Consider the following 27,160-nt stretch of genomic DNA (forward strand, 5'->3'; position numbering starts at 1 on the left):
AGGTTTGATCTAGTTAAATCACCGTATTAATATATTTTTTTAAAGATTAAGGTATTATACGAAATAGAAATTTGACTTTATTGCAAAAGCAAAAATATGATATTTTTATAAAAAAGGTCGGGATATCTTTATAAGTGAGTGAAAGAGCACATAATATTCTTTTAGAGGTTATAAGAATGGATCTCCAATATGGAAATGAGTTTCTAAAAGAAATATGGCTTTTAAAAGAGGGGTGGTATTTTCATGAGTTTTGGATTGGTTAATTTCTACTTTTAGAGAGATAAAATCTTTATGTTACTCTCGAAGTTTTTATCAACGGTGTTGCTCAATAGGGAGAACGGGTTTAAAAGGGAAGATCGATGATGATCTTTGTAACAATCCTAAACTTTTAAATAAAAAAAAAAAAAAAAGAGGAGAAAATATGCTTATAAATAGGTGATGTTCTGTTTAAGTATGATGGTCCTTGGGGACCATCACTGTTTTTAAAAACTTTTGTTTTGGATTAACTTTTGCTTTGCCTTTACTTTTTTTTCCTTTGCCCGCTTTTGCCTCCTGCTTGCAGCTGGCAGCGTCCTTTAGCGGACGTGATTTTCGTACGATAAAAGTCTGCTTTTAACGCGACACCTCAGATATGAGGTAGAGCGTAAAAAAACAATATAATAATACGTTATAAGAATTTAAATAGGGGATGTGAGCACTCCCACCCTAAAACAAAATTTTGAGACCTCTCTCTCTCTGGTCGAAACACAGTGAACTTCTCTCTCGAACCGAAATTTTTTTATCGGAAGCTCCATCTCAAATAATTGTGGGTAAGTGACATCGTCTTCCTGAAAAATAGTCTGTTTTTAATAAATAGTGATATTTTCGTTCAGAATATTTATTTTATAAGTTTTGTGTGTAAGTGACATCGTCTTTCTGAAAAATAGTCTATTTTTAATAAATAGTGATATTTCCGTCCAGGATCTTTATTTTATAAGTTTTGTGTGTAAGTGACATCGTCTTTCTGAAAAATAGTCTATTTTTAATAAATAGTGATATTTCCGTCCAGGATCTTTATTTTATAAGTTTTGTGTGTAAGTGACATCGTCTTTCTGAAAAATAGTTTATTTTTAATAAATAGTGATATTTCCGTCTAGGATCTTTATTTTATCAGTTTTGTGTGTAAGTGACCTCATTGTCTCGAAAAATAATCCATTCTTTTTAAAAATAAAATGAAATAATTATTTCTGCTTATTATCATGAATTTTAGGCGCGATAAATTTTATGCGCACGTGACCTCATTATCTTGAAAAATGATCTTTTTAATAAAAATTGTGATATTTTATCTATGTTAGAAATTTTGAATGCAGTAAATTAGAAAAATAAATTTATTTATTTTTCTTGTTTATTGTTAGATATAAATGTGATATTTCTGCTTTTAGTAAAATTATGATATTTCTTTCTACTGTTTTGAATATTTAGACATTGTAAAATTCGTGTGCAAATAACTGCCATATTATTTAAAAATTGACATTTTTGCAATTGATTATAGTATTGTTGTGAAATGTTTATTTACAAATTAACATCCCATAAATTGTGATAATTCTGTATTCTTGAATTTTTATAAGAGTTTTTCTATACATATTAAATTGGCAATTATGCTAGAATGCCTTTACAAACTGCTACCTTTCTAAATTTGAGCCCAAGATATTTGATTGGTTATTTTTGAAATGTTATATAGAGTGATTGTTATTAATGGTTTAAGTGAAATTCTTATTAATGATTTTAGTGATATGTTGAGTACATGATATTGCTGCTTTCGAATGTTTAAAGAGATTTAGAAATAATTTAAGTATGCAAGTGGACTCATTCGGTTCGCCGGTGAGGTATAAGTGGACCTATCTGGGACGTCGGTAGGGATTAAGTGGACTCATCCGATACGCCGGTGAGGTATAAGTGGACCTGCAGGGATTAAGTGGACCTATCTGGGACGCCGATAGGGATTAAGTGGACTCATCAGGACGCTGATGGGGTATATAGGTTACCTACTTGGGACGCCAGTAGGGTATTTTGTGAAATCCTTTGAATTATGTACTGTTGTTAAAAGTGTTATAAGCATTTCAATTACTCGGATTATACTTAATTATGCATTTCTTGAAAGTGAAACTGTTGATGCATTTCTGTTAATAGATCTCATTTTGGAAAATATTGATATCTTTCAATCATGATTATTTTTAGGATTATGATGATCACTTACTGAGTAGCCAAACTCATCAAACTATGATAAACATTTTTCAGGATAACTGCGGTTTCATTTGTGTCCTCGTCAAGATCAACTTTGGGAAGATATTGTAGTTTTGCTTAAACTTTTTTTTGTTACTTTGTAAGACCTTGCCACTGTAAATTTGTCCTATCAATAGATGTATATATGTTTTGTCTGTCACATCTCGGGGTGTGACAATTATGGTATCAGAGCAATAGGTTTAAGATTTTTAAGAAATTTAAAAATATTTTTCAATAATCAGGTACACAAATTTAGAGGACTAAATTTCTTTAAGGGGGGAAGAATGTAACAATCCTAAACTTTTGAAAAAAACAAAAAAAAAAAAAAAGAGGAGAAAATATGCTTATAAATAGGTGATGTTCTGTTTAAGTATGATGGTCCTTGGGGACTATCACTGTTTTCAAAAACTTTTGCTTTGGATTAACTTTTGCTTTGCCTTTACTTTTTTCCTTTGCCCGCTTTTGCCTCCTGCTGCTTGCAGCTGGCAGCGTCCTTTAGCGGACGTGATTTTCGTACGATAAAAGTCTGCTTTTAACGCGACACCTCAGGTATGAGGTAGAGCGTAAGAAAACAATATAATAATACGTTATAAGAATTTAAATAGGGGATGTGAGCACTCCCACCCTAAAACAAAATTTTGAGATCTCTCTCTCTGGTCGAAACACAGTGAACTTCTCTCTCGAACCGAAATTTTTTTATCGGAAGCTCCATCTCAAATAATTGTGGGTAAGTGACATCGTCTTCCTGAAAAATAGTCTGTTTTTAATAAATAGTGATATTTTCGTTCAGGATATTTATTTTATAAGTTTTGTGTGTAAGTGACATCGTCTTTCTGAAAAATAGTCTATTTTTAATAAATAGTGATATTTCCGTCCAGGATCTTTATTTTATAAGTTTTGTGTGTAAGTGACATCGTCTTTCTGAAAAATAGTCTATTTTTAATAAATAGTGATATTTCCGTCCAGGATCTTTATTTTATAAGTTTTGTGTGTAAGTGACATCGTCTTTCTGAAAAATATTCTATTTTTAATAAATAGTGATATTTCCGTCTAGGATCTTTATTTTATCAGTTTTGTGTGTAAGTGACCTCATTGTCTCGAAAAATAATCCATTCTTTTTAAAAATAAAATGAAATAATTATTTCTGCTTATTATCATGAATTTTAGGCGCGATAAATTTTATGCCCACGTGACCTCATTATCTTGAAAAATAATCTTTTTAATAAAAATTGTGATATTTTATCTATGTTAGAAATTTTGAATGCTGTAAATTAGAAAAATAAATTTATTTATTTTTCTTGTTTATTGTTAGATATAAATGTGCTATTTCTGCTTTTAGTAAAATTGTGATATTTCTTTCTACTGTTTTGAATATTTAGACATTGTAAAATTCGTGTGCAAATAACTGTCGTATTATTTAAAAATTGACATTTTTGAAATTGATTATAGTATTGTTGTGAAATGTTTATTTACAAATTAACATCCCATAAATTGTGATAATTCTGTATTCTTGAATTTTTATAAGAGTTTTTCTATACATATTAAATTGGCAATTATGCTAGAATGCCTTTACAAACTGCTACCTTTCTAAATTTGAGCCCAAGATATTTGATTGGTTATTTTTGAAATGTTATATAGAGTGATTGTTATTAATGGTTTAAGTGAAATTCATATTAATGATTTTAGTGATATGTTGAGTACATGATATTGCTGCTTTCGAATGTTTAAAGAGATTTAGAAATAATTTAAGTATGCAAGTGGACTCATTCGGTTCGTCGGTGAGGTATAAGTGGACCTATCTGGGACGCCGGTAGGGATTAAGTGGACTCATCCGGTACGCCGGTGAGGTATAAGTGGACCTGCAGGGATTAAGTGGACCTATCTGGGACGCCGATAAGGATTAAGTGGACCCATCAGGACGCTGATGGGGTATATAGGTTACCTACTTAGGACGCCAGTAGGGTATTTTGTGAAATCCTATGAATTATGTACTGCCGTTAAAAGTGTTATAAGCATTTCAATTACTCGGATTATACTTAATTATGTATTTATTGAAAGTGAAACTGTTGATGCATTTCTGTTAATAGATCTCATTTTGGAAAATATTGATATCTTTCAATCATGATTATTTTTAGGATTATGATGATCACTTACTGAGTAGCCAAACTCATCAAACTATGGTAAACATTTTTCAGGATAACTGCGGTTTCATTTGTGTCCTCGTCAAGATCAACTTTGGGAAGATATTGTAGTTTTGCTTAAACTTTTTTTTGTTACTTTGTAAGACCTTGCCACTGTAAATTTGTCCTATCAATAGATGTATATATGTTTTGTCTGTCACATCTCGGGGTGTGACAGTCTTTTACCAATGTTTAGAGATAGGTATTATCGTTTGTAACCCAAAATTGTAATCTTTATTTTAACAGTGGATTTCTAGTTGTCAAGGCCGTGAATGTAGCCTTACAGGGTGAACCACGTAAATCGTGTATTGTTGTGGTGTGTTTTTTATATTTACTTTATTTCTCGCACTCGATTTATAGTTGTATTCATCTACTTTGCATTTAGTCAATCATGTACATGATCTTGGATGGGATCCCGATGTTTGGGATTCCTGGTTCTGCAAGTTAGAGGTTCATGAGAACCTTACAGATCGGGTCCATTGTCACCCTGACTATAAGCTTATTTTTTTTGCTTTTTTTTTTACCATCTATATCCATATTGTTGGCAACAAGATCATAATCACCCACCATTAGATTTAAAGGTATCTGATTTATTGTTTAATAGCTAAAGATGACTACGGGTTCTTACTGTATGTAATCATTAATACACCTAAATGAATAGGGCTTGAATTATTTTATCTCCAATAATTTATGGGTATGGGTTGGATCCAACCAGACCCGGATCTAAAAAGTATTTAGGTCCAGATTTTGGACCTAAACCCAACTTGCCGAGTCCAAATGTTGGACCCATACCCGGACCTAAATAGTGTTCGGGTCCAGATTTTGGACCCGAACCCAACCCGTGGGGTCCAAATGTTGGACCCATACCCAGCCCCGTGTTGGATGTACCCGATGGGTCCAGGGTCAGGTCTTGGTCCATTTCCTCCTCTAGTTAAGATTGAATCAACCTCGGGCTAAAATTGAGTTTTATTTTATTTTTTATTTTTTATATAAAAATGGTATTAATTTGAATTTTGAGTTTGAGAATTATTTTTAAGTCAAAATTAAATTAAAATAGTAAATATTATTTTGAATAAATAATATTGATTAAAATAAGTTTAGGAGTATTTTGGAATTTTTTATTCAAATAGTTTGAATTATTTTTATCTAGTTATCTTTAAAAAACAAATATATACCCCAAAATTCAATTTAATATTTTATTTAAATAAAAGCTAAAAATTAAAATATAAAATTAATTTTGGCCCATTAGATATCGCCTTGTGAAATATCGAACTCTGAAAGGGCACCCTTACACCTATCGTGGGTAGTATATTTAACCTTTTCAGATATGGAATCAAGAAATCCCTATTTTTAAATTAAAATTTTTAGATTTTGAGTTCTCTATTATGAGGGAAAAGTTTATATAGAGCCGAGGCTTTAAACAATCAAATTAAAGCCCACCTCAAAGTTTCACTAGAAGATGTTGTGATGCCTAATACCCTCAAATTGATCATCTCGACATCAAGATGTATTGATGTGAGAAAAAAATGGATTTTAAGATTTAAAAATAGTGCATCTTGTAATGTATTTTTTGACTGTCAATTTTCAAGATTTTCACAGATATGCTCGATCTACACTATTTTTTACACTTTAAATTTTATAATTAAAGTTGAAAATATATTTTAGTGCTATCACAATGATTTTCAATACTGAAATCACATTTCTCGATACTATTTGAAGGTGCACTTTACTTTGATTGTTTAGAGCCTCTGCTCTATGCAAACCTCACCCAATATTTAAATCTCATAATTTTAAAATCGAATGGTCTCCATTCAATCTAAAGTTTTTTTTGTTCTTCTTCTTCTTATTCTTATTCTTCTTTTTTTTTTTTTTTTTTTTTTTTTTTTTTTTTCAGGCCTACAAAGAGGAAATTTTTTTTATTGAAGTTAGCTTATAAGTTGAAAAGGTTACATCCGCAAAATTTGGAGTAAGATACATACGGGTAGACAAGATTTTAGGCTAGAAAGTAAATGAACAGTATGCTCCAAAACTCTATTCACTTTTTCATTTTCTTTTTCGTAGATAGAGGAGTTCGACGAGGCCATACAAACGTTCACCGTTGGCTGCCCTAGCGCCATTAAAGTTCCTACTGGGCTCGCTGACGGCCAAATATAATCCAAAAACTCTGCCTACGGCACCGGCCCTCGCCTACACCCAATCCGGCCCCACCATTAAGATGTAGCCACCTTAGCTAGCCCAGCACCTGGGCCGAGCCAACGAACTGGGCGAGCTGCATTGACCCTCATAGAAAGAGAGTGTCTTTAATGTTTTTGTGTGAGAGAGATGAACGCCGTTGATATTCGTGAGAGAGAAAAAACTCCTCCCAAAGGTATATAATGAGGGGTGCAGTTTGTATAAAGATGAGGCTCAACCATCAAAAGTAAAGCTCACCTTCAAATAGTGCTGAGAAATATGGTTTCAATACAATAGTGTTGAGAAATATGGTTTCAATACGAAAATCTTCGTCATAGCTTTAAAATCTATTTTTATATTTAATTATAAAATTTAAAGCTTTGAAAATAGTGTCAAGCAGGTTTATGGAAACTTGAAAATTGATTATTAAAAAAATACGCTACAAGATGCATTATTTTCAAATTTAAAATTTATTTATTTTTCTCATGTCCATGCATCTCGGGCACTATGTTTGCTCCGATAGTGGATCATGCGTTTCGATACTCAGTAAGTAGGCTCTAGCAGTGGAATATGGAATCACAATGCTCTGACACTATGTATGTGTGCTCCGACAGTAGATGATGCGCTCCGTCACTATGCACTATGTTTGCTCCGATAGTGGATCATGCGTTTCGATACTCAGTAAGTAGGCTCTAGCAGTGGAATATGGAATCACAATGCTCTGACACTATGTATGTGTGCTCCGATAGTAGATGATGCGCTTCGGCACTATGTAAGTGCGCTTCAACAGTGCAACACTCTGGAGTCACAACGCTCCGACACTGTGTAAGTGCGCTCCGACAGTGTAATCTGGGGTCACAACGCTCCAGCACTATGTATATGCGCTCCACCAGTGGATCATGCGCTCCGACACTGTGGTGGTTCGCTTCGTCAATGAGCTTCGAAAGTTAATGACAAATCTGGCCAAATTAATTTATGTGTACATAAAGGGCATTTCTGTCTAAAAAAATGAACTTTTTTCCTTATGAGTAGATGCATAGAAAGTGTATTTTTAAAAAAAACGAAAAAAGTGAGAAAAACTAAAATCGGAGGTAAGTTGCAAAAAAAGTGTGATCTTGGAGTTTTTTAGTAATTTCCCCTTCAAAGAATGAAGTCTGATTTTGTAAGTTTGTTGTGGAAAAATGGATGAAATTAGGAAAGAGAGAGATGGAGGCTTCAAGAAAAAGAGAATATTATAACAAAAAGAAGACGACTTTTAAAAATAAAAATCTTTATTCAAAAGTATAAATAACCGGGGCTTTAGGTTCCTGGTTGCTCTTGTTGACTTCAATCAAATATGTGCCGCTCAAATCTAATGGCCTAGAGGCTGCAACCAAGTCAGAGAACATTACTTACAGACCAATTATGAGAACATGTTGTTCTTAAATTACGGGCGTCACCCTTCTTCTCTTGGGGGTTTTTTTTGTTAAGTTATCCTTATCCGGTAAACCGACCATCGGACGACTAAAGCTTTGGCATTTAAATGAAAAGAAGATATCAAACTGGATGATATTTCCATGAAACCATAAGAAAAATAATTCTTTCATCAATTTGCGTTTGGCTTCTGTTGGGCCTTCAAACTGGATGATATTTCCATGAAACCATAAGGAAAATAATCCTTTCATCAATTTTCAAGAAAAAAATTATGACACGAAGGAACTCCAGTAAGTTAGGAGAACTTTGGAGGTCACGGTATTTTAGGAACCAATTTCGAAGTTGAAAAATGTAATGAGAGAGAGAGAGATTGCTTAGGCCAAACATGCCTCCCAGGTTTTCCTCACAACAAGATGCGATTTGATACCCCCTAGTAAGATGATGATTAAAATGTTTGAAATGGCACTAGTCCATTAAGGGTTTAATATTGTATCAATATGAAGCTTTCATTCATTAATCTATATTTGTATTGCAAAATTAGCTAAAATAATAGCAATGGAAGAAATAAATAAAATTCATATGTATCAATACTAAATTAACTAAAATAATAGCAATGGAAGAAATAAATAAAATTCATATGTATTAGTACAAAATTAACTAAAATAATAGCAATGGAAGAAATAAATAAAATTCATATGTATCAGTACAAAATTAACTAAAATAATAGCAATGGAAGAAATAAATAAAATTCATATGTATGTGTTGATTTACTGGCTGTAGAAATGATGCAAGGAGAAAAATAACAACCAAAATAATAATAATAATAATAATAACGTATGAGAAAATAAACCTTCTCTCAAAGTTTGCAATGAAATCCACCCCAAAACAATCTTATAATGAACTTTATTCAATTCTCATTATCTGATCATTCTCTAATCTATTTACAATCAGGGATCTCTTCTTTTTAAATACACTTCAAATAAAATAAATAATTAATTAAAAAAACCTAAATAAAATACGGACAAGCATTCTATGCTTCCCCTTGAGCATAAAAATTACATAATTTCCCTTGTCTAACTGTCCACCCTAAATGGAAGGCTAAGATTGATCCAATCACAATGTCACGTGTTTAGACTATTTTATTTTTAATTTTTCTTCTATAAATTATTTTGACACCAAAATTTGGACATCCAATCCTCTATTAAACTCGTGCTAGGGAAAAAAAAAAAAAAAATCTCATAAAATAAAATGACCAAAATAACCCCTAAAAATTACAAAAGGCATTTTGGCCATTATATTTTATCAAAAAATTATTTTTAATATTTTTATAGATTCACCCCAATGAGAAGATGATACGTACCAAATTTCATATTCATATAATTTGTATAAAAAAAACTAAAAATAAAATACTTTGAGACGTCAAATCTAAAATCAAACGATAAGTGACTCTCTTGATAAAAATTGGACGGATGGATGGTAAGTGACTCTCTTGATAAAAATTGGACGGATGGATGGTAAAAGAAGCATAAATCTTCTATGCTGTAGAGGAAGTATAGAAACCTTTCCCATAAAATAAAGCCTATCTCTAAACAAAATACAAACTTCTCCTATTTTCTCTCTTTACCTCACGTGTCACATCTCTCTCTATTTTCTCTATCCTCCTTATTTTCCTAAATACTCATGCACCAAAATTTTCCCATATAATCCATCTCTATCTAAATTTCCTATAAATCTCTAGATAAACGTAAATCCCTTTGTCCAATATTAAAATCAACCATATCCACAATGCTACTAAAACTCACGCCCCACTTAATCTATGCGCACTTGCTAAATTTTTATTTGCATCAAGAAATAGCAATATAAGTAATTCAAAGAAGTCACCCTTAGAGAAAGTGAAAGAACTAAGAGTATTATCCTTTTAACAGTCGAAAGTAACAAGGGAATGGGAAAGGAAATTTGATAAAGGTGGAGCAATTATCTCTTCACATCCAATACACTGCTCGATATTGGACCAGCTTACACATGATTTGAGTGGAAAAGGAGTGAAATTTCTATTTGTTTAATACAAGATCTTTAAATTACATACAAATTGGACATATTTAACATGGAAGAACAAAAACAATTCTTCCCGTATGACAAGAATCAAAACCGTGGTAAAAATTGCCATTATGCTATACACGGCTCAATCTTTGCACCTACTGCTGTACCTTGGGCTATCTTCTTTCTTAGGGAAGCTAGCTCTTCCCCAGCACTACATATATAAGACGCAGCTTGTCTTCCTGAAAGGGTTGCTCCCTCCATGCTATCAATATAGTCCTGCATTAGTATGCAAGTTGTTCTATCAAGGGTTGCTGATGCCATGGTTTAAGATATCAATAGAGACTTAAAATCAGACTGCTCTATGATATTGAAGAGATTTGTGGGGGTTGATAAATACCACATATATTCCTTCATTTAACTAGAGTGTCTACTGAAGGTAATGAAATCCATGACTCAGATCCAAGACATTTGCATAGCAAAAAGCAATGTTAAAAAAAAATAGATTGGTGAGGTGGATCGCCCACCCACCAAACCCGATCCGGATTGGCGATCTAAAAAAAGAGGAAAAAAAAAGAGAGAAAAAACAATGAAATAAATACATAATATATAGTATAGATGTTTTAAATCTCTTGGCTAGGATGGCAGCAGTAGTTAGAGGACTCTTTGTACAAAACATAAATGGTCTCCTAGTATATATATATATATATATATATATATATATATATATATATATATATGATGGATTTAGATAAAACTAATTTACAACCAGAAGCATTACAGAAAAATCCAAAAAAAGGGAAAATATGAAAAGAAAGCATATGAAGGTTAAGGAGAGAGATGGATACTATGCAGAGTGTGCAGGATTTTCACGTTAGCAATGCCTCTTCTCCTCGATAGTCATGATAGTTGGATGGTTTATAAAAAATATAGTCAGGCAAATAAGAAGATTTTCAATAACTAAGAAACAAATCATAAGTTGCCAGAACTTTATCTATCAAATCCCTCAATAATAGGCAACCCAAGGATTTTCCAGCTTCACATCCACGAATCCAGGCCTAGGTCAAGGACTAATATGGTCAATGAATTTTTAAAGACAGGGACTGGTAGCTTCTATCTTTCCTGCACAAAGTTGGACCGACAGTCCACTTCTTCCATTCAAATCTTAAGGCAACTATAAAAACTATGATTAAAACTTCTAAGAGATATTCATGCATTTTAATGAGAACTGTGGTCCACCTTTTTCAAAATGTTTCCTGTACATTGAAAGTCGCTAGTATGAGAATGGATGGAAAGTTAAAGTGTCCTTGTCTGCAAGCATGGGGTGTACTCATGCTAGCATCAATCAGAACATATGCAGTTCTTTCTATTTTGGATGGCATCGTACACAGTTCTTTCTCAGGATTCGGAGCAATTAGAGCAACATGAGCATTAGTAATAGACAGAAGATGTGCTCAAATGGTCATCAAGAAATTCAAAAGAGCATGAAATATTGGATAAAACATATTACCTGCTTCGTATATGAACCTGCAAGGAAGAAGTTCTGCACTGGTGTTCTCTGATCAGGTCTGAAAGGATCCATTCCAGGACCCTCACGATATAGAGATTGTCCAATTTTGACCACTGAAGACCAAATAACTTCTAAACCTTGAGCAGATGGAAACAGAGACAGCACCTACAAAAGGCAAGTTCATGGAACCAATACTTTTTCATGTCCATAATGTACGCATTTCTTGAGACAATTAGTCATGCAGTAGGCATCCACATAAAAATAAATAGTTCAGATAATACATCAATGTGAAAAGTAAATGAATTCAAAACGAAAATGAAAGATAATGACATAACCTGTACATGCAAAATGCCTTTATTGAAGATGGATAGCTTGGGGCCTAATGTTGGGCGGTCAAGAAATAATATACCTCTAGCATGAGTGTAGCTGAGATGATGATGCTGAGATGGATGAGTGGCAAAACAAGAAGGGATAGAATTTGAAATGAATACATTCGGAAAAATTTAGGTATGGCACAAATAGGATAAAAGAAGAGAGAAAATAGACTAAAGCGGGCTGGCCATGCAAACCCAATATAGCACCTGTTAGGAGGTGAAAGTTAGTTAAAGTGGAAGACTCAAAAAGGGTCAGGGGTAGTCCAAAAGAATATGGTTGGAAGTAGTGCGAAAAGATATGGGGACTTATGGCCCCACTAAGGTATGACCTTTAATAGAGCAGAATGGCGAACCAGGATTCTTGTAGCTGATCACAATTAGTTGGGAAAAAGCTCTGACGATGATGATGATAACTTGAGCAAGAAGCACCAAGTCTACACACCCATTTCTTCACTTTTTTTAGGCTTCGTTTACCAATGGGGTCAATTACCCGTATTACATTATTAAAGCAGAGCTCTATTGCAAATGGTACAATTAAAAGAAATGACCTTATGGGCATCACAGATATAACAGAATTTTTTTTAGCACTTTCAGAGTTTTGGATTCAGGCCTTTCACTAAACAAAAAAGGAAAAGATGAAAAAAATGGTATGCTGAGCACTGAATCTAGTTTCATTGACTAATGACGTTACAATTCCTTCCAAAGGTTGTGTTGTTTACACTTGAAATACCCGAAAAAAATTGCTTGCTTGATTATAGGTTTTCAGACACTATTAGAAGAATCAAACTAACAAATTCGATAATCTAAAGAGCATGTGAACAAAGAGGCTGAGTCTGTCATTTGTAAATAATACAGATAATTTTAAACCTACTCTGATGAGTCTCAGAGAATGTGAACAAAGAGGCTTTTAAACCTAATCTAAAGAGCATGTGAACAAAGAGGCTTGTGCATGTGCATCTTTACAGGCCTGTGAATGTATAATACGTAAAAAAATTCTCCAAGGCATGCTAATGGTGTTAATATGGAAAAGGAAAAACTACTTATCACTAACCTGTTTCTGGATCCGTTCAATGATTTTATCATTTGTCAGCGGCATGTAGGGATCACCTGGAGTTATCACAGCTCTGCAGAGGAAAAAACAAATTTACAATAAATCAGACTATGGAAATGAGCAGGGATGGTAGTTAGCCAATAGTTTAAGCAGATATATAAAAGCACTTCATATTCAATTATATCATACAAAATAAGTTAGACTAAAGCCAGGGCGTGAAAGCTCCAATAATATACAAATGAAATCGCAAGAACCAAGAATGAAAGCAACAAAAATGCCAAGTGGTCAAGTGTCAAGATAAAAACCTCTTAAAACTTATGCATCCATAAAGGGCAAACCAGGGGAAAGAAAATTGCACACAAAATGTATCTCTCAAAATCTTCTGTCTCCCAGAAGATGCATTTTAGACATACTCCTGGCTCTCAAACATCAACTAAAACCCTAGGTAAACCTTCAAAGGCAAACTTACATCATGAAGCTCACAAATTGCAGTTAATTAGGATTGCTTAAATAGATGCTATCCTTACTGGCCCTATATAAATGGATTCAAATGTAACCATCGTAGTAAAAACAAATAAAGTTTCTTTGACTCTCCTATTGTGACCAAGGGTCCATGTCTATTGCTCGGTGACAAAGATTTTCCAGCCTTCTGTTGGTCCCATAGATAACCATCAAAATACAACTTTGTTGGGTTCTCCTGTTGACTACTGTTCAATCTCCATGTCTATCGCTGGATCCTCAAATACTGTTCTAACCTTGTTGAACCCAAGCCACTTATGAGATTCTCTCCAAATTAATTTAGCAGTAGCCATGATTATAAACTGATGCCCAAGAATGTTCAACCTATATAATGAGCAGAAGACATCCATCATACGAGTATTATAACTTGGGAAATAGTTCATTATTAATAGAAAACATATCCCCTTGAATTTTGACATCAGAAATTTCTATTGCTCGGTCACAAAGATTAAAAAGTTTCTTTGACTCTCCTATTGTGACCTATTCAGTGTCCATGTCTATTGCTCGGTCACAAACATTTTCCAGCCTTCCGTTGGTCACATAGATAACCATCAAATACAAGTTTGTTGGGTTCACCTGTTGACTACTGTTCAGTCTCCATGTCTATCGCTGGATCCTCAAATACACTTCCAACTTCCCATAACGTTGCAATGAACCTTGTTGAACCCAAGCCCCTTATGAGATTCTCTCCAATTAATTTAGCAGTAGATATGATTACAAACTGATGCCCAAGAATATTCAACTTATATAATGAGCAAAAGAAATCCATCACAAGAGCATTATAACTTGGGAAATAGTTCATTATTAATAGCAAACATAGCCCCTTGAATTTTGACATAAAAAATTTCTACTAGTTTTGGATTAAACATCAGGAATTTATTATGTCGTTCAATCACCATAGAAAATAACTGAGCTTCTTGATTTTTATTGTCTTTCTAAAATCAGAGCAAAAATACTTTGTTAGCCAGAGGTATTTTTGTGTTGCTTCCAAGCTGCCTAACAAAGTTTCTAGAATTTGTGAATTCTAGTTTACAAAGGTAAATGCAGCCTTACTATTCATGTCGGTGACCAAGTTGGAAAAAAGGAATGCAAGTAACGAAACTGGAAGGTCATAGGACAGTTTAGCAACCAAGGGAGTGAGGAAAAATACCCAAAAGAGTATCTAAGAAGCATCTGGGATAGTCTATCAAACCAGACCCTGGGTCTGGGGTTGTTTCAGAAGCCTGAAGTTGGTTTAAGGATAATTCTAATTGGAAAATATAAATAAATTGAATAACATGAATAAATATCTCAAAAAGTTAGTTTTGAAAAACTCTTCTAATTTCTATTTGTAAGGATGGAATTCATTCAATTAAAAGAATGCATAGGGGAACAGCTATAAACACAAACCAAAGACAGAGATGCTGAAGAGGAATCTGATTGGACGAACACAGAGCAAAAGAAAAAGCTTAGACTGGGATATGCCCCCTTTGGCAAAGATTATTATGGATATTAGAATCAAAAAGATAATGAGAAATCAAATAAAGAAGTGAGCACAGAGCTCAAACACCTCCACAAAAATATGGGCTGGTCAGGCAGGGAGGCACCTTGTGGCAAGCCCATCTAACAACATAACATTAGGGAACAGCCCTATATTAAAATGCAGGTTGGGGCGTTGCCTGGAGCCATTAAGAAGTTGCATGGCCTCTGGTTTGGTGGGATTGCATGCACCTAAGGGTCTTGTCCCAGTAATCTCGAAAAGTAAGGATATTTGTAAATATTCTAAGAGTTGGGTTCTTTAGCATGTATAAAAACGTGGGGTTTATTTTAGTGGAAAACATTTAAAATGTTTATGTGAGTATTGTATCATGAGCATACCAGATGTATTGGGCTATGGGATAAGGGAAGCCACCACAACTTTCTCTCATGTGGGGCTCTGCTAAGATTTGATAAATACAAAGCATGGAAAGAAAAGGGAGTTTTTTATTTGTTTTCTTGCTTCTTCGTTTTTTATTGGGTGCAGATGGGGGATCGTGCGTGTGTGCGAAGATAAGAGAAGAGAGGGAGAGAGAGGTTTCCCAGCTTAACCTCATTTGGGGTTGAGTGGGAAAAGATATTGCAGGTTACTACATAAGTGGCATAGGTTCTGGAGAAATATATTCTGGAAGAATTAGAGAATCAAAGTCCAGCTTTGAGGTTTTTAATATAAGGTGGGATCACCATATTCTATAGCGCATTAACCATTTTCGTATCTAGTTGAAGAGCCTATCTAGCATTTTCTGTATGATTTGTTTGATGGTATGATAGTGGGAACCCAAAAAAGCTGTGAAATCAGGATTAATTGTGATCTTGGAAGAATTCTTCTGCCGTTGCATTGATTTCCAAAACATTCCAGCAAACCCACTGCATACATTAGAATAGAGGAACTAATATTGTTCAATGCAGAAAATATCTCCAATTAAGTCGCAAGAGGAAAAACTGTTTGAGTAACATAAGCAAAGTTTAGACCACATGAAACCACTACAAATTTCTAAAGCACTACTATGTTAGCAGAGTTGAAAAATCAAAGCAATATGAGAACATAAGGAATGAGAATGCAACAGAACAATTTAACTTCATATGAAAATCCAAGGATATAAAGAAATAAAAAAGAAATAAGTTCAATAAAAAATTTTGAACGGTGTTCGTTTTATTTTATTTTTCTGTTTTTGATCAGTGAGTTGATTACCAATTCCAGATTGGACTAATAAAGCAAGACTACAAAGTCTAATGAAGGGTTCTCCTTACTGAATCAAAGAACCTTGCCCCTCAATGTAATAATCTTCAGGAGAACTCAGTGCAAGGTCAGCAAAGCAAGAAAAATCTGCATCTGGACTATACAGGAGATTATCCATCCCAGCAGCTCGTCTCAATTGCCTTATAAATGAAGATGAACAAAAGACAAATTGGTATAAAATATTAACAAGTACATATGCAAGAAATAATAGAGGCAGAGAAACAAAACCTAGAAAATATCAACAAATACACATGCATTAAAAATAGAGCTAGAGAAAACAAAAGCTAGAAAGCACAGCCAACAGTTTTCAACATCTCAAATGTTAGATTATGTTTATCACCTAGAAAGTTGCAGATCTCGTAATTCGGTAACCCAGCCATTATATCTTAGTTGAACAGTGATTACTGGCACTCCGACAAGTTTGTAGATATTATCAAAGAATTCATTCTCCCTCCATTTAGAAGGCACTAATCTCTTAATGCCAGGGACATCACATGCTGCCAAGAAAAATTACTACATTTATTAGATGATGAGCTAAGATATCACATGCTGCCAAGAAAAATTACTACATTTATTAGATGATGAACAATTCAAGAATGTAATCTTGATCAGAGATACACATACAAACCTGCTACATATGCATCAGCTTTTACAATTTGCTTTTCAGTGGCCTACAATTTAAGAGAAATGAGTTAAGTCACATTTGATGAAAAATAACTATTACCGTATCTGAATAGATAATCCTAAATCAGCAAAAAAACTCCAACTGGTTTTTCATCTCTAGAATAGGAATTGCTATCTTTGCAAATATACAAGATACCATATATGTTATTTACCAATGAGTCAGACATAGCAAAGGAGTAATTTAAGACAAACAGGTGTCGATTTCCTCATGGATCAACATGTTTGAATCCGCATGGTAGCCCAGTTACATTTATATCTAGGGAAAACATATGGTCGACCGAAGGGCAGACTGGACCAGTATCCACCCTCCCCAATTTGGGGGCATTAGGGACATTTCTATCACCCAAAATCAGCACGCACCTCCTCTTGTCCTGTCAAAGAAGTCGGCGAAAAAATTGTTGAAATAAAAACCAAGAAATTATCTTTTTTGAGGACAGAAAATGTGCAATGAATGCAGACCTTCCATTTAGAAAAGAAAAAGTATTGTTGGATCGAGGCCCAGGGGGATTTGTTTATCCCAAATTTTGTCGATTGTCATCATCACCTAACAAATAACTAAAAATGAAAAATAAAGATACTGATTTTGAACTTAAAAGGCTAGATCTAGTGGCCTATGAAATGGACAGCCTGCACTCATCAAGTTCAAAAAAATCATTTTCCAGCGTTGGTTTTTTTTTTTTTTTAGAATTTCCATGGGCTTCTTCATTAGTGCCAAGAGGATGTATGCGCAAATTTTGGGGTGAAATAAATATCCCGAAGACTCTCAAAATGGGGGAGGGCGGACCAATGTGGCGGTTCGCCAAAGTGTGGACAAAATGTTTTCCCTTATATGTCTATTCAACATTTTCATTATTAAATTTATTTATTTTACTTCATCCATGAGGCAGATCATAATTGGTGGGACAATCCCATTTGGCTTTCCAGGGCATACACTAGTGTATTCATTAAGCTTTGGATTGGCATAATATCAAGGCAGATACCTAGCGTCGATCTTCCCATGTAGGCACAAGTGACAATGCCTCTGTCACCTAGCTGTGGGAGCATGGAACACTGAGGCAACTGCCTGGAGGACTTAGGTCACCGTCTAGACCATATCACATAAAAAGTAATGTGTTTTTTTATCAACCATCAAGAACTCTATTCCTCAGGACAGTCGCCAGGTTCACTGAGGTAGGGGTTCTCCCCTCACCACTTGGGCTTTTGGATACTCATGGGTCGACAAAAGTGGATTGTAATCATTGGTTGAAATAAGAAATTATATAAGCATTTCATTAATATTTTACATATATAGTTAAAAGATACAACAAATTGATTCAAGGCTACAAATTGTGACACAGATCCCCAACAGAAGTATAAAAATGACCACATGGGTTGGGGACTATTTACATCCTCTCTCTCTTGGTTTTATTATGTATCATGTGAACCATTATTCAGATAAATCATGTAACTGATGCATTTTTTATTTTAAAACATCTAGTAGGTCAATACAATTCTAAATTCAGTTTTATTTCTCTTATATTTTGGGCCGGAGTTCTTATTTCGAGGATAAAATTACAAGAGAACTATAACATGTACATTACATGCCAGATAGGGCAGGAGAACCTTTAAAATAGTGGTTAAATTAGGAAACTAGAGAGGATGACTTGAAGCAATGGTAAAGAGCACCTTGGAACCACAAATCAAACTTCTTAAGTAAATGTTCAAGACAGATCCATGAGCAAACTTCTAACATCACGATCTATAATTGAGCATACCCACGTATCCTTGTTTCTTCACAAGATGTAGGTAGTCCTCAAGATTTGATAACACAGAAGGAAAGATCTAGGACCCTAATGTGGTAGCCGATGGCTTTGTACATAGTTAACATACAACAGAAGCACATGTTTTCCAACAATGACTATGGTACTGTTGCTACAGTATAATGCAAATATTAAACTGCTGATTATATTAATATCATTATGGACTACAACATAGGCCCTCATCAACCAAGAAAAATTTCATCAATGGGAAATAAAAATTCAATACAAATCAATGGGCACAAAGGTGCTTACCAACCGAATAAAATCCTAAAGTATTACAATCCCTTCTGGCTCAGAAGATTGTCTTAAACTGCCAGGATTATCTTAAAAAATATCAGGATTTTGCCATCTGCTCAATGCCAAATACGTCTTCATACAGTTCCAAATTGCCACAATATTGCCACATTTCTATTCTAGCAATGAATTTCCATTGAGGTGAAAGTGTTGGCAAAAGTCGCAAAACAGACAAATACATGTGAAAATGCCTCTGATAAACTTATTACAATATATATAATAAAGGGTTCGCTGAACATCAATCCAATAATTTAGACTTGTAAGTTGTAGGTGGTTTTCATGAACTATTCACAGGTAATTGAAACAGAACTTCAAATTTCAGAAAAGAAAGATAAGCAGAGGGAAACCTTTGATATCGAGAGGCCAGTTACATAGGCTCCACCATCTTCCAAGTAATCATACAATATCTCCCTACACCCCCATCGGAGGTGGAATCTGCAAAGTCAGAAAAGATACCTTTATGCCTAAAGCCAATTTATGAATAGGAAAGGATTAAGAAACATAGCATCACTTCACTTTTTTTTCATAAGTATTACAACACTAGTTACTCATGAGCAGAAACTCCAAAGGAGCTCACAGATAAAGAATGCCTTGCCATACCTCCCTCCTTTATCTGCTATGTACTTTCTTATAGGGCCACTCAAGTAAACATCAGGAGAACCCTTTAGCATGCGTAACAGGGAAGCCTCTGTCTTAGTGGCGAAGAGCCCAAAAATAGTGAGCATGCAACGTGCACTAATATTATCACAATCAATAAAACCGAGTGCATAGGCAACAGGATCCCACATTCTCTGGATACTCATACGAGTGCCGCCTTTGGACAAGAACCAATCAGAGAAGCTGACCTGAAAGAGTTAAATGATGAAGATATAAATAATGATCCTTCGGACAAGAAGGAATGAGAAAGCTGACTTCAAAGAATAGTCAGTGCAAGAAGCCAACATAATTGTTAAATAAGATGGAGCAAAATATAAGCAGTTCAAACATAGTGGCCATGATATGCTACACAGAATATCCTTTATGACCAAGACAAAATATTAAAGAAGTCAAATTGGTATCTTGTAAACCTGATTATTTGAAGAACCACAAGAAATCAACTATTAATACATCACCAAAGATAAACTACCATCCAGCCAGTTTTTACCAGATCCTTCAAAATTCCACTTAGAAGTCTAGGTAGTGCAGAATAGAGCCATTGAGCTATAACATATTTGTGACATGGGAATCTAAGTAGGGAATACTCGTGTGTAAACCATGTGACACCTAATGGTGTCAAGTTTCTCCAAAATGGAAATTGGCTCTTTGCTTTACGTGTTTGTTGGTCACTGCAGTCATTCCTTTGCAAGGAATTGAGGGTACAAAGCATTTCTATTAGATGCAAAGGTCACGGAAATATCTTACTTGGCCTGAGCATGCCTGAGGTATTATCATGCGAACCCATCTTGAAGACACCAATCCGCTTCCTGGAACAGCTGTAAAATATTCGACTCACAGGGAACACCTAATTTACAGCACTACCTAGTGCTGGCTAATAGTAAACTAGTTATGACTATAGCCTAAGTGAATGTGAGATATGAGTTTCATCTCCTGAAGCTGTTCAGTTAGTCTCAGGCCATGTCATTCATTTACAATAACACCACATGGGTTCTGGCTCTTCTGTGGAACTTGGTAACCACCTCCAACTATAGTTCTTTTTTTTTTAGATGGCAACAGTGTTTCATTTCAAACTTACCTCCCGCGATAACTCATAAAACTAACACAAATGCAATTCGAATCCTTTCTAATCTCATCTTGGAAAGCATACAAAGCATATGTATACTGTCATTTTGCAATAATAAAGAAGTTCTTGCATGGTATCATTCAACTTCCTTGTTTATCTTCTGACCAGCAGAGAGTTGATTATTCACGAAGTGAGGAGAAGTATCCAATCCCTCCTTTTGCACACATGAAATACAACATGGTATTGCCAGTTGTCTGCATGACATAACTAGCAGTTTATCATTATTTCATTCTTTCGTCCTTATGTAAGTCTTTAAGCCAGTTAAATATTTGCCACACCATAAAAGAAAGGTGGGTCTTTACAAAAGTATCCATACAGAACTACTAAAGATTTTCTATCAATACGATAAGTATGTACAACAATACATATCTGCAAGTTAACATGGGGTATAAATGTCACAGTACTTTCGAACAATTTATGCTAGATGGCTAGCATAAAACTCAAATCAGCACAATCAATAAGATCCGATGTTGATGTAGACCATGAAAATATGAGTTGATTTTAAACGCACTGAATAATTGATACAACGAAAAAGAATATTTGTAACAATAAATCAAGAGTTTCATGTAATAACAACACAAAATTCAATCAAATAAAATACAGTACTTGATAATCTACTCACATTGTCCAGATTCCGTATGTCCTGCATTGCACCATCAGGGTCAATAAGAGCCCGTACAACTGGACTTCTTGCAAGAGCAAACGCATTCCGTGCTTTGTCAATAGTCTGCAATGACATAAGGCAAAACTAACATTGAGCTATTGTATTAACTTCAAGAGGAGAGTAAACTTAACGTAGCATGTCAAATGATGCAATGAGGAGAAAAAAGCCCCATCTTTTCATGACAGCATGACCAAACAAACTAACCCAGAGAGAAAGATGCATATTTCTGAACATCAAGCAAAGCAGAATAAAGAAATTAGAGCAATAAGTAAGAAATTTAACTGCACAAAGCGGAGTTCAAAAATAAGAAAACTATTACGAAGGGAAAACATATGAATAGCAACTTAAATCAAAGCTAGAAGTACTCCTGTACCAATATGAAAACACAGGAAAATAATCACCACCACTAGAAAATACACTTCTGATCCATTTCTAAGTAAAAAGGCATTTAAAGGTTCTTTCAGATAAACCTTTCTACCTACAGCCTGTTTTCAACGTAATATATCGTAAAGAGAAGTGACTAGATTGGCCATTAAAGAGATCAAAAGAGAGGAAAAGAAACGCTGAGTTATAACAGCCTTACACCAAAGCCAGTAGAAAATTAACCAGTCAGCAACTCAGCACAATGAAGTTCATCGGACAAAGAGGATCTGCCCACCATTTTATTCATGATGGCTGAGCTCAAAGGTCATGATACTTCCATTTCCTCAAGATGTCAGATGGGTGGTGCAACTATGGGGAGGTCATTGACTCTAAACCATCTAGGTCTTCTTGGAATCTCAATTAAGTAAAGTGCAACACATCTGAGAGGAAAGGTGAGTAAGAAAACCACATTTGGGGTTCACATGGAAAGAACTAAGGCAACGGCAATAAAAAGTTAGAAAGTTATCCGTATAATTTAGACAAGTAAAACCCAAGGTATCGGCACAAGCAAGTACAAGATATTTCTCATGAATTCAACTTCCTAGAGGAGAGTTAGAAAATTATCTACTGGCTCTGGTGTAAGTTAAATGATGACCCAGGTCCACGTTTACATGCATATCAAAATTTGATAAATTCAAGTTTATAACATTCACTCTCCAACAAATCATTAGGGAATATAACTCAATGTTTCACGATACTACTCCAAGGTGACACACACACACACGCATGCTGATGGATATTTATTAGAACGCACGCACGCGCACACACACACACGCATGCTGATGGATATTTATTAGAACGCACGCACGCGCACACACACACACATATATATCTATAGATAGATAGATGCACATTCTAACATGCTGATGGATACTTATTAGAAAATAAGCATTCTATATATGAGCATGTATGAGTACGCATTTTATATATGAGTGTGTATGAGTACACATTATGCTATAGAGCCCCAAAATCATGGTGAGGCAATTCATCTATTCCCCCTCAACTCACTAAGGACCAAAACTAACATGTAGGGATCATTTGCCACCTAAACTCTCTACAACACATATGACGTTATTTTCAATCTAAAATGTTGAATGTCATTTTTGGGGCACGGGTGAGATGTCATGGACTCATGGCCATATGCTGGGAGAAGGTAATTCAGTGGTTGATGATGTAGGTAATCTTGAAGTTGTTAAGGGGCTAGGCTGTGTAGTGGGATTATTTGCCACATTGAGAAAATTTCTTCCCAATTCTTTCCTATGATTAAATTTCTCTCACAAAATATTGCAGATCAGTACCCTAAAGCCATCATAGGAGAAGATATATAGAGGAGCAGTTGCATGAGGTTTTATGACTTTATCATGTTGAAGACGAAAAAAATTTCCAGCTGAGCTTTCAGAAGCCTTTCTTTCCACAGAGGTTGCACATATCAATGATTACCCCAAGGAATTAAAATGTTCCTTATCTACCACAGGATCCACCCAAAATCAAGGCTACCATAGAATTACAGAGAATGATGATGTATCCACTCTCTAGAATAAGAGAGATATGAAATGTTCTTTTCAGCAAGATGGTTTTGAAACATCAATCAACATGCATGGAAAGAGTGAATAATGCAAAGACTGTAATGCCACCCAAAAGGCTAGATAAAAAGTGACAAAAGTATATGGCAAGTACAGATACAAGAGTAAATAACTCAATATCAATATATTAACAAACAGAACACCATGCATCAGGTTTACATAATAAAATACTGCAGAAGCATCTTGTTTAGCTGCAGTACTCTTGACAAAAAAGGAACAATGCAAAGAATGAAGCTACCTTGAGCTGATTAGTAGATAAAAAAGCCCTGATACCATGCACTGGGGCCCCAATGGGAAACCGAAAATCAAGTTCTGCACCAAACTGTAATGTCATTTACAAGAAGATAACCAATATAATATATATCATAATTAGCTACCGCATATTAAGTTCAAAACCAACATGTAGCAATTGACAAAAATCATAAATCATACCACCAACTTGGCCGCCTTTATTAATGAAGGTATGAGTGTGATCCTTTACGAGTAAATTTTTGTCAGCACCAACCTGCAACAAGAAAAAGATACCCAACCACCATACAATCAAATAACAGTACCATAATGATAGGAGGAACTGCCCAGAAAAAAAAAACACCTGGGTTTTGGGCAAAATTACAAGACTGAGATTAACAGATGCACGCAAAAACAAGCAAGCCAATTTCCGAAAGTGATAAAATTTACTTAAAGTTTTACCCAAAAACAACCAACTCTATCTACTACTAGAAAGGACACCAACTTGCAATCTCTCCTTCCCTCCCATATTTTACTCAAAATTACAAGACCAAGATTAACACATGCACACAAAAACAAGAAGCCAACTTCCGAAAGCGACAAAATTTCCTTAAAGTTTCACCAAAAACCAACCTTACTCTATCTAATAGAAAATCCCCCCTCCCCTCCCCGAGCCACCCCCCACCCCCCCGACATTCTATCTACCGGAAAGGACACCAAATTACGAAATCTCCCTTACTCCCTCCCTCCCTCCCTCTCTCCCCCTCTCCCCGCCAACCTATCCCTCCCTCTCCCCGCCAAGTTATGCCTCCCTCCCTAACACACGCAAGCACACACACACGCACATTCGCACATATTAACTCCTAGAAGTTTCTACGCAAGAACTCAATAGCAAGTTAGAATATGATAGGAAGCCCTTAACCCCTATCCTTTTATGTTAGACAATCTTGACATGAGGCATATCTCCACATAAAAGCCCAATAAGTCAAAAAACCTAACAGTAAACTACTCAGTGAATTATGTGAATAAAATATCTCCATATAACAATAAATTTACGGTAATACGTGTTTCAGACCCAACACTTGTGATCAGTGATCACAGCCATATTTTTATTTAGAAACAAATGTAAACAATTTTGTGAGGTTGCAGTTGAAGAATCCATAAGGATCTACATCACATTCACACATCAGCACTTAACAATATAGTGAGCACCCATTGCTTGAATTTCTGGCACATTCTATAAACATAATATCAAAAGTATTAAGAATAAACTCCTACACCAAGATTCTCTAAAAAGGAAACAAAAAACTTATGGTGTTCATGGACAAACATAACGTTTCAGTTCATGATCATTCAGAACCTGCAAGCATATGACCAAGGGAAAAAACTTGTAACATTCTATGAACAAAGCAAACTAACCTTTTTCATCAGACGGAAAAGGTTGTTATAACACCCAAAGAATACATGGAGTCCCATTTCAATATGGTTTCCACGCCTATCCTGAAAAGAACCAACTTTTCCACCAATAAATTGGCGGGATTCATATATATCTACCTGCAAAAGACAATGCAAATATGCATTTGAGAAACATATGTTATTACAAATTTGACAATGTGGAGCATGAGTCATTTATCTAGGAAGTTCAAGCAAGTTCTAACCAAATTAAAGCAGTAAGCAATGTAGAAACATAAAGTGAGCAAGCGACATACAAAACGTCAAAGAATATTTTGTTATTCAAATGGAAGTAATTCCAAGATATTGAGCATATCCCACTTGAACATTGTCATTTGTGTGAGAAAAGGAGTGAACAAAGCTATTCCATTCTCAAAAGTCAAACCATGAGTTACAGAACTCCAACAATGGTATTGATTTTGGAAACCACACATAGAAAACAGTGATCTTTGACATGTTGAGAGATCAACCTCATGGCCTTGGTCCAAAAGTTCCACTGCAGTTGACATTCCTGCAAGTCCAGCTCCAATGACAGCCACTTTAAGTTTAGGCCCTCGGTAATGCTCAGGTTCTGGTGGGAACAGCCCTTTAGGAGCTGCCATATAATATATAGAGTCAAAAATGGATACCCATAATCAAAATGGAAAAAACTACTACACAAAAACGAGAACCAAAAAAAAATCAACAACTTCATATACATCGCATAGATAATGCACTCTAATGTACAGAAGAAACATAACATCCATAACAAGACCCAGGTCATAATTTCAGAAGTTGAGAGCAGAACACAAAGCTAATAAGGAAGTAGTATTAAAAACAATTCCAACACTTTTCATAGTTTCACTCGGCTCTGATGAAACAGAGAAATAGTGCATTGCATTTAATTTTTAAGCCAACACCAAATCTTGTCCATGGATGCAGAAAAAAGAAGTCGTTAACATTCAGAGAAAAAAAAAATAAAACGGTAACAGAATAGTTCAAATTTTGCAAAACAACATGTTGTCAACATTACCAAGTAAAAGCTGTGCTCAGATTCACTTTAAATTTCAGAGGCTACGACACACTCCATAACACAGTGTACATAACAACGCTAAGCTAAATTACACTTCAAATTTCAGAATTTAAAACCATAGGAACACACTTCACTATACATAAAACCATGAGAAATTTCCCTTTAATTTCCATAAGCCTAAAGCATAAAAGTACAAACACACCCCCGGTAAACAAAAATCTCTGCTAAATTTCATCACAAACTCAAGAAGCTCAAACCCTACTCAGACACTCAATTAACACACAAAATTCTGCAAAATTTCACTTCAAAATCTAAAAGCCAAACCTCGAAATAGAATTCCATTACACACAACTGAAACTGCCTGAATCCAATAAAAGAAAAAAATCAAGAAGAAATGCAAATAAGTGAAGCACACCATTCACTCTCATGTCTGAAACCTTCTCCTCCAGAGAACAACGGGCCCCCAATTGCCAGACCTTCACCCCGACCCTAGTTTCCGGATACCTAGGCGCCGGAATCCCCACCATCTCACCGCAAAAACTGCCTGAACTCGCCGGAAAACAAGCAGAAGCCATTAAATTTTCCCGTAAAATGGCCGGAATTCAAAACTCCTTCGGCCGCTTCGCGTTCTGATAAAAACAGAGGGCATCTCAAATAAGAGATACCAAATAATTGTCAGCTTGTCGTGATTATTTGCTAGAGTTTCACACCAAACGGCGGAGAGAAAGAGAGAGAGAGAGGGAATTTGTGTAAGATTCGATTCCTCCATGTTCCTCTTTGTCAGCTTTCCATTAATCGGCCGGTGGAAATTTGACACTTGACTTTGCCTTATCCCCAGTGTAAGCCACGGAGGGAGTGGTTCCTATTATAATAGTAAAAAAACATTTGGAGTGCTAGTTTATTTTATTTTTTTTGCTCTAACCCTCCAAATGTTTTATTATTATTATTATTATTATTATTATTATTAT

At 35.0% G+C, this 27,160-nt stretch overlaps 1 protein-coding gene across 1 annotated transcript; it reads right to left on the minus strand.

Moving 5' to 3' along the window:
- Nucleotides 1-9,959: 9,959 nt before the first annotated feature.
- ZDS (zeta-carotene desaturase) lies at nucleotides 9,960-26,910 on the minus strand. The gene is made up of 14 exons (XM_006858843.4): nucleotides 26,608-26,910; nucleotides 25,651-25,775; nucleotides 25,148-25,282; nucleotides 23,933-24,005; nucleotides 23,739-23,812; nucleotides 21,453-21,557; nucleotides 19,651-19,895; nucleotides 19,398-19,485; nucleotides 16,902-16,944; nucleotides 16,614-16,770; nucleotides 16,285-16,413; nucleotides 13,000-13,072; nucleotides 11,575-11,739; nucleotides 9,960-10,343 (listed from the first exon to the last, which is right to left on the minus strand). The coding sequence occupies exons 1-14, from the start codon at nucleotides 26,765-26,767 to the stop codon at nucleotides 10,194-10,196; spliced, it is 1,722 nt and encodes a 573-aa protein (XP_006858905.2). The 5' UTR covers nucleotides 26,768-26,910; the 3' UTR covers nucleotides 9,960-10,193.
- Between the last annotated feature and the right edge of the window lie 250 nt (nucleotides 26,911-27,160).

The sequence above is a fragment of the Amborella trichopoda genome, chromosome 3 (assembly GCF_054954075.1).
Source record: "Amborella trichopoda isolate Santa Cruz 75 chromosome 3, AtrichopodaSantaCruz75HAP2 v2.0, whole genome shotgun sequence".
Classification (NCBI taxonomy): Eukaryota; Viridiplantae; Streptophyta; class Magnoliopsida; order Amborellales; family Amborellaceae; genus Amborella; species Amborella trichopoda.

Coding starts and splice junctions, on each gene's coding strand:
- ZDS (XM_006858843.4), bottom strand. CDS start 26,767: ATGGCTTCTGCTTGTTTTCCGGCGAGTTCAGGCAGTTTTTGCGGTGAG. Junction 16,945..19,397: donor CTGGCCTCTCGATATCAAAG/GTTTCCCTCTGC, acceptor CTTAAATTGTAG/GCCACTGAAAAGCAAATTGT. Junction 16,771..16,901: donor AGCTGATGCATATGTAGCAG/GTTTGTATGTGT, acceptor TTTTCTTGGCAG/CATGTGATGTCCCTGGCATT.